Below are 16,055 nucleotides of genomic sequence, written 5' to 3'. Positions count from 1 at the left end.
GATACTGTAGTCCAGTTGCAGTAGCACCTTCGAAGAAAAAGGGACCAAAAACTTTATTGGCTGAAATGGCACAGAAAACGTTCATCTTAGGCGAGTCACGTTCATACTGAGTTGTTTCCCGCGGATTCTCAGTGCTCCATATACAGACATTGTGACGGTTGACTTTTCCGTTAGTGTGGAAAGTTGCTTCATCACTAAACACAATCTTTGAAACGAAAGATTCATCTGTTTCCATTTGAGCAAGGATAAAATCACAGAAATCGATTCTTTTAATCTTATCAGCTGCAGACAGTGCTTGAACCAATTTCAGACGATAAGGTTTCATAACTAACGTTTTTCGTAGGACTCTCCATACAGTTGACTGTGGAATTTGCAGCTCTCTGCTAGCTCTGCGAGTCGATTTTCCTGGGCTGCGAACAAACGCTTGCTGGATGCGTGCTACATTTTCATCACTCGTTCTTGACCGTCCAGAACTTTTCCCTTTGCACAAACACCCATTCTTTGTAAACTGTTTATACCAACGTTTAATACACCACCTATCAGGAGGTTTAACACCATAATTCGTTCGAAATGCACGCTGAACAACTGTCGTCGATTCACTTCTGCCGTACTCAATAACACAAAAAGCTTTCTGTTGAGCGGTCGCCATCTTAGCATCAACTGACGCTGACGCCTAGTCAACAGCGCCTCAAGCGAACAAATGTACAACTAAATGAAACTTTATAGCTCCCTTAATTCACCGACAGATAGTGCTTAGCTCTGCCTTTTATCGTTGCAGAGTTTTAAATTCCTAAAGTTGTGGTATTCTTTTTGAATCACCCTGTATACATTGTGTAATTACTGTGTTGTTATAATATCTGCAATGTTTGTTACTCTTAATGATCAGCTGCTTGACCACTGCAGATTTTATAATAATAGCACAGTAATTACGCAATGTATTTCTGAAGCATCCGATGATGGTTGAAAAAATCGGAACTGGTAGAGAATAAAGTTACAATGTACAGCTGATGGCAAGAAAACTGATTGTTTCAAATACATAACAGCTGTTGACAGTTACCTTCATAAGTAATAAGAACAACTTCAGCCTTTAGTGAATATATTTGGAAGAGACCTTATTGGTCAAATAACGAAAACACATACATTACAAGCTTAGTTAAATGTTTTGACTGACCTTTGCACAACATGATACTGCATCCGTTTTCTTGTTCTCTATTGTGCTTCTGAAATCGTGAATGATATCGACAAGGTTTGATACTTCTTTCAGGGAATAGTTTTGGGTTCTCGATCACTTTACACTCATTTTAATCGAGCTCTTTTTGCAGACGACGAGACGTAAATAAACTTCAAAAACGCGCGAAAATACCCAGAGTGATCTCCTGCTGTCGCCAAATTAACTGAACGAGATCGCTATTCCAGGGTTAACTAACCAGAGAATAAAATGTCATCGTAGAACGCGCTGTCAAAGTTATACTGTGGTTAGCTAACTCCGTGGTTAGGTAACCTCGGATTTAACCGGGCGTTGTACAACTGTCCCACAGTCAAATACGCTATCGTTGTTATGCATGCATGGAAACATGAGATCAGAGAAACTGTAAAAGTTTCTATGCATGTCAGCTGAGAATCATGGAAATGGATACAATGCGCCTGACACTGTTAAGGAGGAGACAATGAAGGCGGGCACCCCAGATCGATAGAATGTGGTGTCATGCGTTACGGCAATGTAAACACAATTTTCGGTACTGGGAAGAATAGCACGCCTTTGGCGTCTGCTAGCCGCTTTGTGTTCGTGGCGCTGTGCGCGCTGCAGTGCGCATGCGCGGATCTGCGCCGCTTGCTTTTGATTGGCTTGCGCGAAGCGACCGACAACAGCGTTTCGGTTCTCTAGACCCGAATGGTACCGCTATCGAAATGCATAGTGTATAATGCAGGAGCTGTAATTCGAGTACTATGACGTTCGGTGCTCTTGAGTACCGAAACGACCGGCACAATGCCGTAAAGATACAGAATAGGCACCCTAGTCGTCTGCGCACGCCCGAAGTACCTACATACGGGGGAGAATAGGATCCATCCTATTCCGTCTTCTAGCAATGGTACGCGTGAATCGTGTGCAAGTGGTCCGATTAGACGATACGCGCCGGCGGAAATGGTGCATCATGGGTAATCATGTAAGCTCACACGTCCCTTGCAGAAAGGGCTGAATATCCTATTCTCATGCATATTAAAGTGCTTCGCACATGCGCGGACGACCAAGTGGGGAGCGCAACTGTCAAACAGCGGGAAGTTCTTTGTGAATTGGTTAATGAAACGTAGTTCGTTCACCTCATAAATAATTAACGGGTGGAACATCTGCTATAAGCATTCACTGGAATTAAACGGTAAGACGCTTGTATGCGGGAGTGAATGTAAACCTGTGATCCATATCTATCTGGAACTGATCTTAAAAATGTGTTCTTGTTCACTCGCATATGCGCTCGTACATAGATATAATGTGTTTTCTCACGAAAGAAAAAACGTGAGTTAATCTAGTAAATTAACATTGGCAACAGAAAAGCAACATTTCTAATGGTTTGTCCATGAATTCCAGCTTTTATAGTGAGGTCGTTTACACAAGTAAGTAACTTAGTTTCACGTACTTCACACATGTAACTTAGTTTCACATAAACTGCACGAAAACAACTAAATACAGCGTCACAGGGCCCGTTTAAAATATAGTTAAATATAGTAATCATTACCATACTTGATAATCACAGAAAGTAAATTTTAGCCGTCGGAAGGTTACAACCAAAAAATCAGTTTTTTTTGTAGTTGGGCCGTCTGTCGCGTGGAGTGCTGCAGTAGATAACGACTTTCTTGTTCTTTGTTCCTTTCGACGTCCCATGTGATTCGGCCTTTACACTGTAATAGGCGTGATTAAGGAAGCTGAGTGTGATAGTCTCCTGTACATCAGACACGTCTTCTGAAATTCTGTATGTTATGAGATGAATAAAACATGTTTCACATACACAAAGATTACTGTTGTATTAGCGTCAGTTTGTATCTTTGACTTCAGTGTAGCCAACGTAACACTGTCTGTCAAAATATTTTGACAGTGATAGTGAGCCGTGTTGTGCTTATCTTCATAAAAATGAGGGTAGATTGAGATACGGTGAATTACATGCGTTCGTTGACAGAAACGTTATGAATTTCGTTGCAGGCAACCATGAAGATCTCAGCACAATTCCGTGTGAATTGTAGATATCTCATTTCTAACAAACAAATTCGACCTAGGTAGTTCCTATTGCTTAATCCGTTTCCAACACCGAGTTTCATTTAGCAGCGAAGAGGAACCAAACAAACATAAAAATTTGGCATAGTCTGTATTGCTGTAACATGAGCAGGAAACGCATCCATGATTATGTGTATATTATAGGTTATAATTAATTCTGATTGTTGAAGAAGCAAATGAGGACGAAGACTTTCGTATTATTCCTGAGCTGTATTGTGATCACAAGTGTTTTTTTGATAGCATTCGGAAGCCAAAGACCTTCTATTCAAACAATAGTGAGTGAAACGCACAAACAATTGAATAACTTGAAGAATTTTAAGGTAGGGATACAATTCAATTATGACAGTTTCTATCAGTAATGTCATTGTCACATGGGCGTTCTAATGAAATTTTTTCTACAGTTTTATCGCCCATTACTTCCTTTGATCTAAATGAAAAAAAAACTGCCTAGTGTTTATGTCTTCCATACCTTATCACAATTAACAATGAAAAGAGAAGTAGCCTATAAACCCCACAATGAATTTCCTTAAATACAGTTATATTATAATACTTTATTCTCGTAAACAACTGATTCCTAAATGAGCATTTCGACTCGTAGAACAAGTATTACTGTCTGCAAGAGCTACATTGGTTATTCTCTCATTAGATTGAGTTAAAATTAGATAGTCAGCCTTCTAGAGCTGTGCAAAAAGATGTGGCCTGTGGCAAATGAAGATAGGGATGAGCAGGAGTTGGCCACAAATTGCAATGTATTGTGTGTGTGTGTGTGTGTGTGTGTGTGTGTGTGTGTAAATTATACTCTGTAAACATTAACATATTTGTGTATGACATTCCGTGTACACATTAACATATTTGTGTATGACATTCCATGTGTTTGATTTTTGCCTCAGTTAGAGTATAAAGTATTATAATAACTGAAGATAGTTGGTTATAGTTATATGCTATAAGACAGATGATCTGTGGCACAAATAAATTTTACATAAATTCAGTTGGGCATTTATGATTTTAAATATATCACTGTAAACTGCATTTGAATGTCATTCATTATTATTGCTTAAGAGGTTTCTCAGTCTGAAAGGTATCAGGAGCAAATATGTTTAGGTAGAGATTGAAAGGTAGTGTGTGTCTGTCATATTTTTGTTTCACTGACAGGTCTGGTGAGAATTTAATTTGCCTTGTTAGTGTTGTGGTCATGTAGCTCTTGCTGAAGGAATCTAGATTGTCCTTAATGTGAAGGAGTGACAAAAACACATAATGGCTTTAAACAGTCGTTCTTCTCAATTTTGTAAATAACAGCCTGCAGTGCCCCTGTCTCCCATACTATGCAATCATTCTTACTGCCTTCTTTTGCAGTAGTAGCACATCCTTGCAGCCTGATGATTGTGGAAGAATGGAGAATATACAGTTAGCAGATATTAGTCTGTAATTACACTTTTAAATGTCCTCAGGGGATGTACTGCATGTGACCGTTTGTTACGTTTGTTATCATCATTTCCATAGTTATTGGGGGTCTTGAAAAATAGCAAATAGCGTGAGAATTTTTTTTAAAAAATGTACATGTTCACAGACAGCTATTAATTTCATATAGTAGTGCATTGTGTAGGCAATCAAATTTGCTGCTCCTCTTTCAGAGAATTCATTCAAACTGTATAGTGGTTTTTGTCATAGATTTGTGTCATATTTTCTTGAAATTCCACCTCTTCCATGCCCTGCATTTCATCAGTATTTTTATAACTGAACATTTTAATAACCACTGCTGAAAATCTGTGTCCTGTGTGATGGACAGTTGACTACTTGGCGTGTCTACATTTTCCTGGGTCAACTGAAGAATAGGATACAACTCATCGGCTTTGAACAATAATGTCGTATTTTAGTCACTGATATGAATGTGTTATTAAGATACAAATATAGTGTATGCTTTTTGTCCTTTTTGGCAAATTTGTCATTTGTGTATATGTTTTGAATTATACTTTTTTCTGATAGTGAGTCATTCCAACTGCTGTTTCCTCTGCAATTTATTTTCATAATTTGTACTGGATAGGTCAACTGAAGTATAGGATACTAGTACCAGCAAAAAAAAAAAAAAAAGTGACACATGTAGCACAGTCCTCCTGTACCTCAGCTGAATTATGAAAATTATGAGCTATATAGGTCAACTGAATACAAGATACAAATTTCACGTTTGTTGTTCTTTTTGCCTTCACTAGTGCTAGTATCGTCTTCTTCAGCTGATACTAGTACTAGTGAAGGTGAAAAACCAATGTACATAAAATCTGCATATTTGTCAACTGAAGTACTCCATACCAGTGTTAAGTATATTGCTTGTTTTGCTTTCAGTAGTGTTAGTATCCTAACCTACATTTGACCTATGAAGATCAACTGAAGACTGGATATTGGCCTTTTCTAGTGTGAAAAAGTGATATATCTAACATTATATTTGAAATGTGGTTAGACATGCTATACGTCCAAAGTCTGTTTTCGCTATACTACAGTAGTTTGTTTCTGAACATTCGTCTGTGCTTTTAAATGCGTGTGGTCCGTTATCCGTGGTAACTTGTGACATCATTGGTCAAAGCTGATGGATTGTATCCCATCCTTCAGTATTCCCATTTTCCTTATTGGAAGTGTTGTAATTGTGGATATCACTCCAGTTGCTAAAAGTTTCGTGATTCTTGACATAGTGACTGAGAATTGTTGTTGTTGCTCCTAGATTTATTAAGATGGGTGTGCAGTGATCCAGTTTCCTGCACAATGTTTTGGTCCATAACACTGATTCTTCTGGTGTCATATACAAATACGTCAATAAAGGAAGCAGGTATTCAATACAATTGTAATACTCAGATTCTTGTGCTGATAACCAGAATTACATCAGCATTAAGACAGGAATTTTGCTGAGGAGGAGTGAGATAACATATTACATTCTTAGTTGAATTCTCTGTATGTGTTGTAACTAAGTTAGGATCGATGTTGAGATGACTCCTTGACAAAATATACCCAACTCCTTCCCAATCAGAGATAATATGGTGTTAAATTATAACAGAAAAGGACAGCAACAGTAATAACAATGAACAGTGTTCATTCTAAAGCAACTGACCCAATGTTGAACTTGGTTGACATATGTTTAAAGTGATGTTTCTTTTCAGTGTGTTGTGGAAGACTTCTATTAACTGAAAGAATTTTTGTTTGTGTTGTTCACAGGCAAAATAAAATATACAAGACACTTATCCAACAAACTCTTCATTCAATGGAAGCAACAATGCATTGGTAGGTCGCTGGAGGGAGTTGGCACCAAATGTGCACACACAAGTCATCTAATTCCCATAACATCTGGGGAGGAGGACAATGAGCTCTGACGCCGCATTCAGTGTCATCCCAGATGTGTTTGATCGGGTTCACATCTGGCGGGTTCGGGCCAGCACATCAATTGGAACTCACCACTGTGTTCCTCGAACCACTCCATCACATTCCTGGCCATGTGACATGGTGTATTATCTTGTTGAAAAATGCCACTGTCATCAGGAAACATGATTGTCATGAACAGATGTATGTGTATGACACCCCTTGACTGTTACAGTGCATTGCACAAGCTCCACTGGCCCCATGGATACCCACACGAATGTTCCCCGGAGCTTAATGGCATCCTTGCTAACTCGTCTCTGTCCCACAGTATAGAGGTTAGGAACTGTTTCTCTGGAAGACGACAGATTTGTGCCCCGTATTGGCATGATGAAGAAGGTATCAGGATGTATCAGACCGTGCAGCGTTCTGCCACTGCACCAACACCCAGTGCAGAGGGTCACATGTTCCTTTCAGACGTAGTTGCCGATGTGCTGTTAACATAGGAAAAATGCATGCATGGGTGATTGGCTGTGGAGGCCTCTTGTTGGGAGTGTTTGGTGCATAGTGTGATCACACGCGCTTGTACTTTGCCTAGCATTAAATTCTGATGTTAATTCCACCACAGTTCACCATCTGTCCTGTTCTACTAGTCTGTCCAGCCAACAGTGCCTGAGATCTGTAATGAGGGTTGGCTGTCCAGCCCCACGACATCTGGATGTGTTTTCACCACATGGTGAAAACACTCAGCATAGCACTCCTTGAATACCTGAAAAGTCTTGCAGTTTCCGAAATGCTCACGCCAAGCCTCCGGCACATCACAATTTGGTCTGTCAAACTCGAATAGCTTGTGCGTCTTCTCCACATAGGGACAACACACTCACTGATACTACATCTGCCATGCGTGTGTCGTGGCTAGCAATCATTCTTCACCAGGTGACGCTGCTGTCCCCTGGATGGGCTTAGCGTGATATTCGGTCGGTGTTCATAATGTTCTGGCAGATCAATATATATGTGTACACGTGAAAGTAATTTCTATCCATACATATTTAAAATTGAAAAGAACAGACTTCATACATTTAAATATTCTTTTATGAAGTATAAGCAGTGGTACTGTAAAGGTGACCTGAAAGATTATCTAAAAGTTTCGGGCACAGTATTTGCGTTTACGTTTCCAGGGAGCTTGGTATAAAATTTAACTCTTATGTGAAAAAGAACTGTTTTGTCACAGGGATGTTTTGATTTGGATCATGTGTAAGTTTTTGTTTTATCTGATAATGTGGTCATGAATATCACATTCTTTTTGCAATCTGCTGTCATTGCCTATTGGTTTCCTTAGATGTTCAAGGAGGAGTACCAGAGATCTTGACAGAATTACACTTGTTCCTCTATTTTTATATCTAAACATGATTCTGGTGGCTTTATTTGCAGCTGCTGTAGAGTTTCTCAAAAATGTCACCCCATATTTAAGATGAGACTGAAACTAGGCATGATATGTACTCTCTACTGTTTTCTCATTACAGCTGGATTTTAGTGAGCAAAGGAGGTGGCAGGTATTGCTCAATTTTGTGCTAAGATGTACACCATGCTTATTCCATTTTATATCGCATTACAGCCATGATCTGAAGAATTTGGTTTCTTTACTGTTACCAAATGGTTCATCATTAATATAAATAGGATGTATATACCCTTGATCAGAGAATTGTGAAATTTTAGTGCAATAGTTTATCATTATTTATTAAAAGTTGACTGTTCTGTGCCTATTTGCTAAGTTGTTTTACAATGGTTAACCTATATAGCTCAACCCTAGACCAAGATACCAATAACCCCCCACCATCCCTCCCATAACTACAAAAGCTTGTATTCCCATCTCCAGTTAAACCATACAGCTTAACCTCAGACAAGGATACCAACAACATAAGCCAGTAGGGCATGGCACCTCTTCATTCAATGTGGCCTCTACAGCAACATTGCACTTCCACTCCAAAACACACACCACGGCTCGATGATGTCACACAATGCATCGCAAGTACGTCACAGGTCAAAGGGAATGGGTGGTATCCTACAACCAAGTATATCCTCAACATGTCATCCCACATTGTGACATGCAAGTACTTAGTTGAGAACTTTGTTTTCATATCATAACTAAAAAGTGGGTGACTGGAATTTGGTAGTAGGAAAAGGGAGAGAAGGTAACGTAGTAGGTGACTATGGATTGGAGCTGAGAAATGAAAGAGGAAGCCGCCTGGTAGAATTTTGCACAGAGCACAACTTAATCATAGCTAACACTTGGTTCAAGAATCATAAAAGGAGGTTGTACACATGGAAGAAGCCTGGAGATACTGAAAGGTTTCAGATAGATTATATAATGGTAAGACAGAGATTTAGGAACCAGGTTTTAAATTGTAAGACATTACCAGGGGCAGATGTGGACTCTGACCACCATCTATTGGTTAGGACCTGTAGATTAAAACTGAAGAAACTGCAAAAAGGTGGGAATTTAAGGAGATGGGACCTGGATAAACTAAAACAACCAGAGGTTGTACAGAGTTTCAGGGAGAGCATAAGGGAACAATTGACAGGAATGAGGGAAAGAAATACAGTGGAAGAAGAATGGGTAGCTTTGAGGGATAAAGTAGTGAAGGCAGCAGAGGATCAAGTAGGTAAAAAGACAAGGGCTAGTAGAAATCCTTGGGTAACAGAAGAAATATTGAATTTAATTGATGAAAAGATAAAATATAAAAATGCAATAAATGAAGCAGGCAAAAAGGAATACAGACGTCTCAAAAATGAGATTGACAGGAAGTGCAAACTGGCTAAGCAGGGATGGCTAGAGGACAAATGTAAGGATGTATAGGCTTATCTCACTAGGGGTAAAATAGATACTGCCTACAGGAAAATTAGAGATACCTTTGGAGATAAGAGAGCCACTTGTATGAACATCAAGAGCTCAGATGGAAACCCAGTTTTAAGCAAAGAAGGAAAAGCAGAAAGGTGGAAGGAGTATATAGAGGGTCTATACAAGGGCGATGTACTTGAGGACAATATTATGGAAATGGAAGAGGATGTAGATTAAGATGAAATTGGGGATACGATACTGCGTGAAGAGTTTGACAGAGCACTGAAAGACCTGAGTCGAAACAAGGCCCCGGTAGTAGACAACATTCCATTAGAACTACTGACTGCCTTAGGAGAGCCAGTCCTGACAAAACTCTTCCATCTGGTGAGCAATATGTACGAGACAGGTGAATTACCCTCAGACTTCAAGAAGAATATAATAATTCCAATCCCAAAGAAAGCAGGTGTTGACAGATGTGAAAATTATCGAACTATCAGTTTAATAAGTCACAGCTGCAAAATACTAACGCGAATGGAAAAACTAGTAGAAGCCGACCTCGGGGAAGATCAGTTTGGATTCCATAGAAATGTTGGAACACGTGAGACAATACTGACCCTACGACGTATCTTAGAAGCTAGATGAAGGAAAGGCAAACCTACGTTTCTAGCATTTGTAGACTTAGAGAAAGCTTTTGACAATGTTGACTGGAATACTCTCTTTCAAATTCTGAAGGAGGCAGGGGTAAAATACAGGGAGCGAAAGGCTATTTACAATTTGTACAGAAACCAGATGGCAGTAGTAAGAGTCGAGGGACATGAAAGGGAAGCAGTGGTTGGGAAGGGAGTGAGACAGGGTTGTAGTCTCTCCCCGATGTTATTCAGTCTGTATATTGAGCAAGCAGTGAAGGGAACAAAAGAAAAATTTGGAGTTAGGTATTAAAATCCATGGAGAAGAAATAAAAACTTTGAGGTTCGCCGATGACATCGTAATTCTGTCAGAGACAGCAAAGGACTTGGAAGAGCTGTTGAACGGAATGGATAGTGTCTTGAAAGGAGGATATAAGATCAACATCAACAAAAGCAAAACGAGGATAATGGAATATAGTCGAATTAAGTTGGGTGATACTGAGGGAATTACATTAGGAAATGAGACACTTAAAGTAGTAAAGGAGTTTTGCTATTTGGGGAGCAAATTAACTGATGATGGTCAAAGTAGAGAGGATATAAAATGTTGACTTGCAATGGCAAGGAAGGCATTTCTGAAGAAGAGAAATTTGTTAACATCGAGTATACATTTAAGTGCCAGGAAGTCATTTCTGAAAGTATTTGTGTGGAGTGTAGCCATGTATGGAAGTGAAATACGGACGATAAATAGTTTGGAAAAGAAGAGAATAGAAGCTTTCGAAATGTGGTGCTACAGAAGAATGCTGAAGATTAGATGGGTAGATCACATAACTAATGAGGAAGTATTGAATAGGATTGGGGAGAAGAGAAGTTTGTGGCACAACTTGACCAGAAGAAGGAATCGGTTGGTAGGACATGTTCTCAGGCATCAAGGGATCACCAATTTAGTATTGGAGGGGAGCATGGAGGGTAAAAATCGTAGAGGGAGACCAAGAGATGAATACACTAAGCAGATTCAGAAGGATGTAGGTTGCAGTAGGTACTGGGAGATGAAGAAGCTTGCACAGGATAGAGTAGCATGGAGAGCTGCATCAAACCAGTCTCAGGACTGAAGACCACAAGAACGACAACAACAACAGCTAAAAAGTACAAAATACAGTGGTCGTGTGTTTGTTTTTAGTTATTTATTTATTTTTTTTATAAAGTTTTGTGCTTTCACTTACGTAAAAGTCTCCTCCCCAGACAAGCTCCTTCGAAAGACACTTTCTAACACAATTTACATTTGATACCGACACCTGGACGTGCATGCTCGCCACTCTTTGGTGGGTTCGTGCGTGGCTACCATGGAGCGCCAGCCTTTACAGCCTCTTTTCCCTTCCGTGCTACGTGTCTATCCTGTTGCCATTCTTTTTCCCTTCCATTGGGGAACATGTCTGGGATGTTTTTCCAAATGATATCTACATATTCAGAAGCTGATTCAGAACAGTCTCGCCGTTATTTTTCATTCCTTTTTTCTTTCTTTGTTCCCAGTTTCCTATCCTTCCTCTGTTTCGGTGTTCAAGGTTCCTCTGTTTCTTCTTCCTCCCTGTGCACTCCTGAAGACCAGCTCATGCGCCTGACGTGTAACAGGTGCCTGGGTAATGTTTAATTCCCAGCCTTGGGTAAGGTTCGCATGTACCGCCTAGTACAGACCAGCCCCAGGGAGGGGTGATTGCCTGCGCTGCTACCTTCCCAAACTGCCAATTGATCCCTCTGTCAGGTGTTCGGGAGATGGGACCTGAGGCGTGAACAATCACCTAAGGTGGGTGTGCCCGCTTCAGAGGAGGTCTCCAGTTGGAAGGAACATGCCATTGGAGACATGCAACCATGGGGATTTTCTTGCAATGAGCCAATCATCATCTTCACAGTCAATTTCTAGCAAATGCAAATGGAATGAGGCTAATGATTCAAAGACCCTGCCAGTTACACCACAGTAGCCCAGTTCCTCATGGTTTCACGTGCTGAAGATAGCTAGTCCTTTGCTACAGTAAATCCGTTTCTTATTCAGAAAAGTGTTGGTGCAATTGCTGGCCCTGTGAAATCCAGCTGATGTTTACAAAATGGCACTTTGCGTTTCTCAAGCATGAGAACTACTTGCAGCTTCACTCCTCCATGTGTATCCTGTTCGTGTCAAGGCCCATCGCACACTGAATTCCTCCTGTGGTGCTATTTACACTAGGCTCCTTGATGGTATGACCAAGGCAGAAATCTGAACATACCTCTCTGCTCAGGGTATCATTGCAGTCCATCAGAAAGATAGAGGCATCCTTAGTGCCCACATGCACACTTTTCCTCACTTTTGATAGAGTGGAGCTTCCATCAAAGATCAAAGCATGGTATGAAGTTATCACAATCCAACCGTACATTCCCAACCCAATACGCTGCTACCAGTGTCATCATAGAACCGCACTCGAATGTCCAGTCAACACCCGGCCAAATGTGTAACCTGTGCTAGGGATGCTCACAGGGACAATTGTCTACCTCCTACTCCCTGTTGCATTAATTGCAATTGCGACCATGCTGCCTCCTCCCAAGATTGTCCTGTGTATCTTGATGAGCAGGCTGTCTAGGAGATCCAGGCGAAGGAAAAACTGCCTCATCCAGTCACTCACAAGTTGTTGGCAGTCAGAAACCATGCGTTCTACCATCCGGCACTTACAGTACTGTTCTCGTTACATTTCGCTCTGTGAAGGACATGGCCACACAGACTTGTGACCTCAAATGAAGCACTGTGGTTGTGAAATTACCCAGTGTCATGGTAGCATCTCCATCTTCTCCTCCAACTGTGCAACAAGCTGCTAGACTTTTACCTCACAGGTCGAAGTCACCTGCTACACAACTGGCAGACTGGAAATGACAGAAGAAATACTCCTGCGAACATCCATTTGTCTGCCATGCCGTGCGTGGCCACCCATTCTATGCCTCCTTCTTTGATGGCTCCTTTGATCGCCAGTATAGGGCGTGTCCCTCTTCTCTGTTACCTCCTGGACTTTCCTTTCAGCTCTTACTGTGGCTGCCTAACTTCATCTTACCTGCAACTTTCCTGGTGAGTGTAAACCCTTCACTACCTCACCATCTTGACCTTATTCGCTTTCTAAGGACGCTACTCCAGTCTCACTCTGGCGCCTTCAGTTTCACGACCTTCACATGGAACTTCGCATAATCTGCTCAGACTCTCAGCACCTTTCAAAGCCTGTGTGTGCTGTACATTGTCCATCCCTTAGTGTAACGGGTCTGGGAAAGCTGCCATTTGCTCACTGTTATGTAGCCACTGTGATGCTTATGTGGGTTCCTGGTCAAGTCGGTCTGACAGAAAGTGAGGCCACATATGCTGCTGTACCTCAGCTTACTAGTTCTTGTATGCCCTCTGGTTATCTCTGTGTTGCCTTCTGTCATCAGTTGTGTCATTTTGGCATCATGAGTGGTTCTCCCTTCAAGGGAACAAGCTCTGGGTTATTAAGCCTCTTCCAGCAGCTTGGATGACCACCTCTTGCTGCGAGGAGATTTTTTTTCAAGTAGGTTGTGTATTGGGCACTGTATTTTTAGCCATCACCATTTTTTAAGTGGTGCTCCCCCACCACTTTGTGAACATTGCACCCAATGTTTGACTATCCACCATTTTCTGACAGAATGTCCTTATTTTTACCACTTATGTTCCCGTTTGTGTATGCTGTCTGAGTTATTGGCTGTTTTAGCAAACGACAAGCAGGCTCTCGAGACCATGTTTTACTTTTTATCCATTGTAGCAATACGGCGAAGGTCATTCAATTTTTAGTTTTAGACCTCCATTTCCCTATGGCGTATTTTACAGACCTTTCTCCACATCCTTGTTCATAGCTGTCTTCTCTTCTGTCGATTGGGATTGACATTTAGTTTTTTTGTGCCAAAAAAAGGGGGGTTTTCTGCCATGGACTATGCAGAGCAACAGAGGGAGAATGCCAATGTCTCTGTATATCTTATAGAGCAATTGAGCAGGATCCTCCAGCCTCTGCACCCTGTAGCAGTAAGCTTTGAAGGCTGCCACTTGGCAGCTGCCAAAGTTTCACCTCTTCATATTTCCCTCCCCTGCTTTCCTCATTATGACTCTCCCCCAGTGGAATATTCGTGGCCTTCAATCGAACAATCCCCTCGCCTGAGGATGCCATTCCATCTCATGGGGGAGTCATGCTGCTCATCTGGGATGACAACCTATCTCCCTGACTACCCAGCTTCAAGCTGTTGCAGTCTGCATTTTTCTTACTCACTTGTCCGTTTCCTTTGTACCATTTATGTCCCTCTGTCATTTGGCGTCACCAGGGCAGACTTCCTCCAGTTTATTAGGCAACTTCTCCCTCTGTTGCTCAGTGACTCTATTGTGCACCATCCACTCAGAGGCTTGCCCAGAACCTGTCAGAGAGATGCCCTTTAGACTGACCTTCTCAGTCACTTTAACCTCATCTGCCTTAACACAGGAGCACCCACATTACTTTCAGACTCCACTTAGACATATCCCCATTTGGACCTCTCCTTCTGCTCTGTCTGGCTGACCTATCATCTCGAGTGGTCCGTTATGTTTGACATATACTCAAGCGACCATTTCGTGTGTGGTACCTGCTTGCTGACTCCTACCCCAAGTACGTCACCCAAATGGCAGCTTTCTAAAGCCAACTGGAGGCTTTACTCCTCCCTAGCAACTTTTGACAAACAACATTTCCCCAGTTGCAATGACCAGGTAATATCTTACGAACATTATCCTTACCACCACAAAGCGTTCCATTCCTCATGCTTCTTTGCTGTGCCATGCCTTGGTCTTTTGGTGGGCTGAGGCATGGTGCAATGTAATTTACGCATAGAGATGTGCTGTCCACATTTCTAACCGTCATTCTAAGATGGCCAACTGCATTATTTATAAGCAGTTGCATGCACAGTGTCGTCATGTTCTTCAGGATAGCAAGGAAGCTAGCTGGATTTGCTTTACTAGTTCTTTCAACAGTTCCACACCATCTTCTGTGATGGGGGCCAACCTCTGACGGCTGCCTGGGACCAAGGCCAGCTCCCAATTTCCAAGTAGCAGATGATGTCATAGTGGACCTACTGCTATCTCTAACACCTTGGGCCACTATTTTGTGCGGATCTTGAGCTTCACCCACTGTCCCTCTGCCTTGCTCCATTGGAAACAAAGGGAGGACACTCAGGCGGTATTCTTTTCTTCTCAAAATCGCTTGGGAGCTAGGTCATGCCTTTACTTCAGCCTGATCCTCTGCCCTAGGGCCATATGATGATCACATTCAGATATTGCAGAACCTTCGTCTTTTGGGCAAACAGTTTCTCCTTCATACGTACAATCGCTGTGGTCAGAGGGTACATTTCCCAGACACTGGTGTGAAGCTACTGTCATACCCATACCTAAGCCCAACAAGGAAAAGCTCCTTCCTTCTAGTTATCACCCCATTTTTCTCACCAGCTGTGTTTGCAAGGTGATGGAACTTATGATTCATGCCCAGCTGGTATGGTGGCTTGAGTTTTGCAAATTACTAACAGTTGCACAGTGTGGATTTCAAGTGTGCCTTTCTGTGGTGCTTTGTCAATCCATGTCATGAAGGGTTTTCTGTGGAAATACCAGACAGTGGCTGTGTTTTTCGATTTGGAGAAAGCCTACAACACCTGCTGGAGGACTGGTATCCTCCGTACTCATTACACATGGGGCTTCTCTGGCCGCATGCCCTGTTTTCCTTGGCAATTCTTAAAAGACTGAGTTTTTAAGATATGTATGGGTTCTGCCTTGTCGGACATCTTTATCCAGGAAAATGGTGTGTGTCTCCGTTCCGTCCTTTGCGTTGTTCTCTTTGCTGTCACCATTAACCCTATTATGGCCTGTCTCACGCTGGATGTCTCTGGATCCCTTTTCATTGACGAGTTTGCCATCTATTGCAGGTCTCTATTGACTTGTCTCCTTTGAGCGGCATTTTTAGCG

The 16,055-nt window shown here is 41.6% G+C and overlaps 1 protein-coding gene across 2 annotated transcripts in view; it reads left to right on the top strand.

Annotated features, from left to right (window-relative positions):
• The first annotated feature begins 2,893 nt into the window (after positions 1-2,893).
• The window catches only part of LOC126354844 (uncharacterized), a 62,115-nt gene continuing 48,953 nt past the window's right edge, over positions 2,894-16,055 (top strand). The window contains exons 1-2 of one of the 2 annotated variants that reach the window (XM_050004825.1): positions 3,522-3,585; positions 6,464-6,529. Coding sequence is in view for 1 of the 2 variants with exons in the window: in XM_050004824.1 (XP_049860781.1) it covers positions 3,442-3,585 (144 nt within the window). In the remaining variant the exon portion in view is untranslated. Of the gene's footprint in view, positions 3,586-6,463; positions 6,530-16,055 lie in introns of both variants that reach the window. The other variant, XM_050004824.1, reaches the window with a different exon arrangement.

This window comes from Schistocerca gregaria, chromosome 3 (genome assembly GCF_023897955.1).
Source record: "Schistocerca gregaria isolate iqSchGreg1 chromosome 3, iqSchGreg1.2, whole genome shotgun sequence".
In the NCBI taxonomy this organism is placed as follows: Eukaryota; Metazoa; Arthropoda; class Insecta; order Orthoptera; family Acrididae; genus Schistocerca; species Schistocerca gregaria.
Note: the sequence above shows the minus strand (reverse complement) of the source record. Positions and strands in the feature narration are given on the sequence as shown.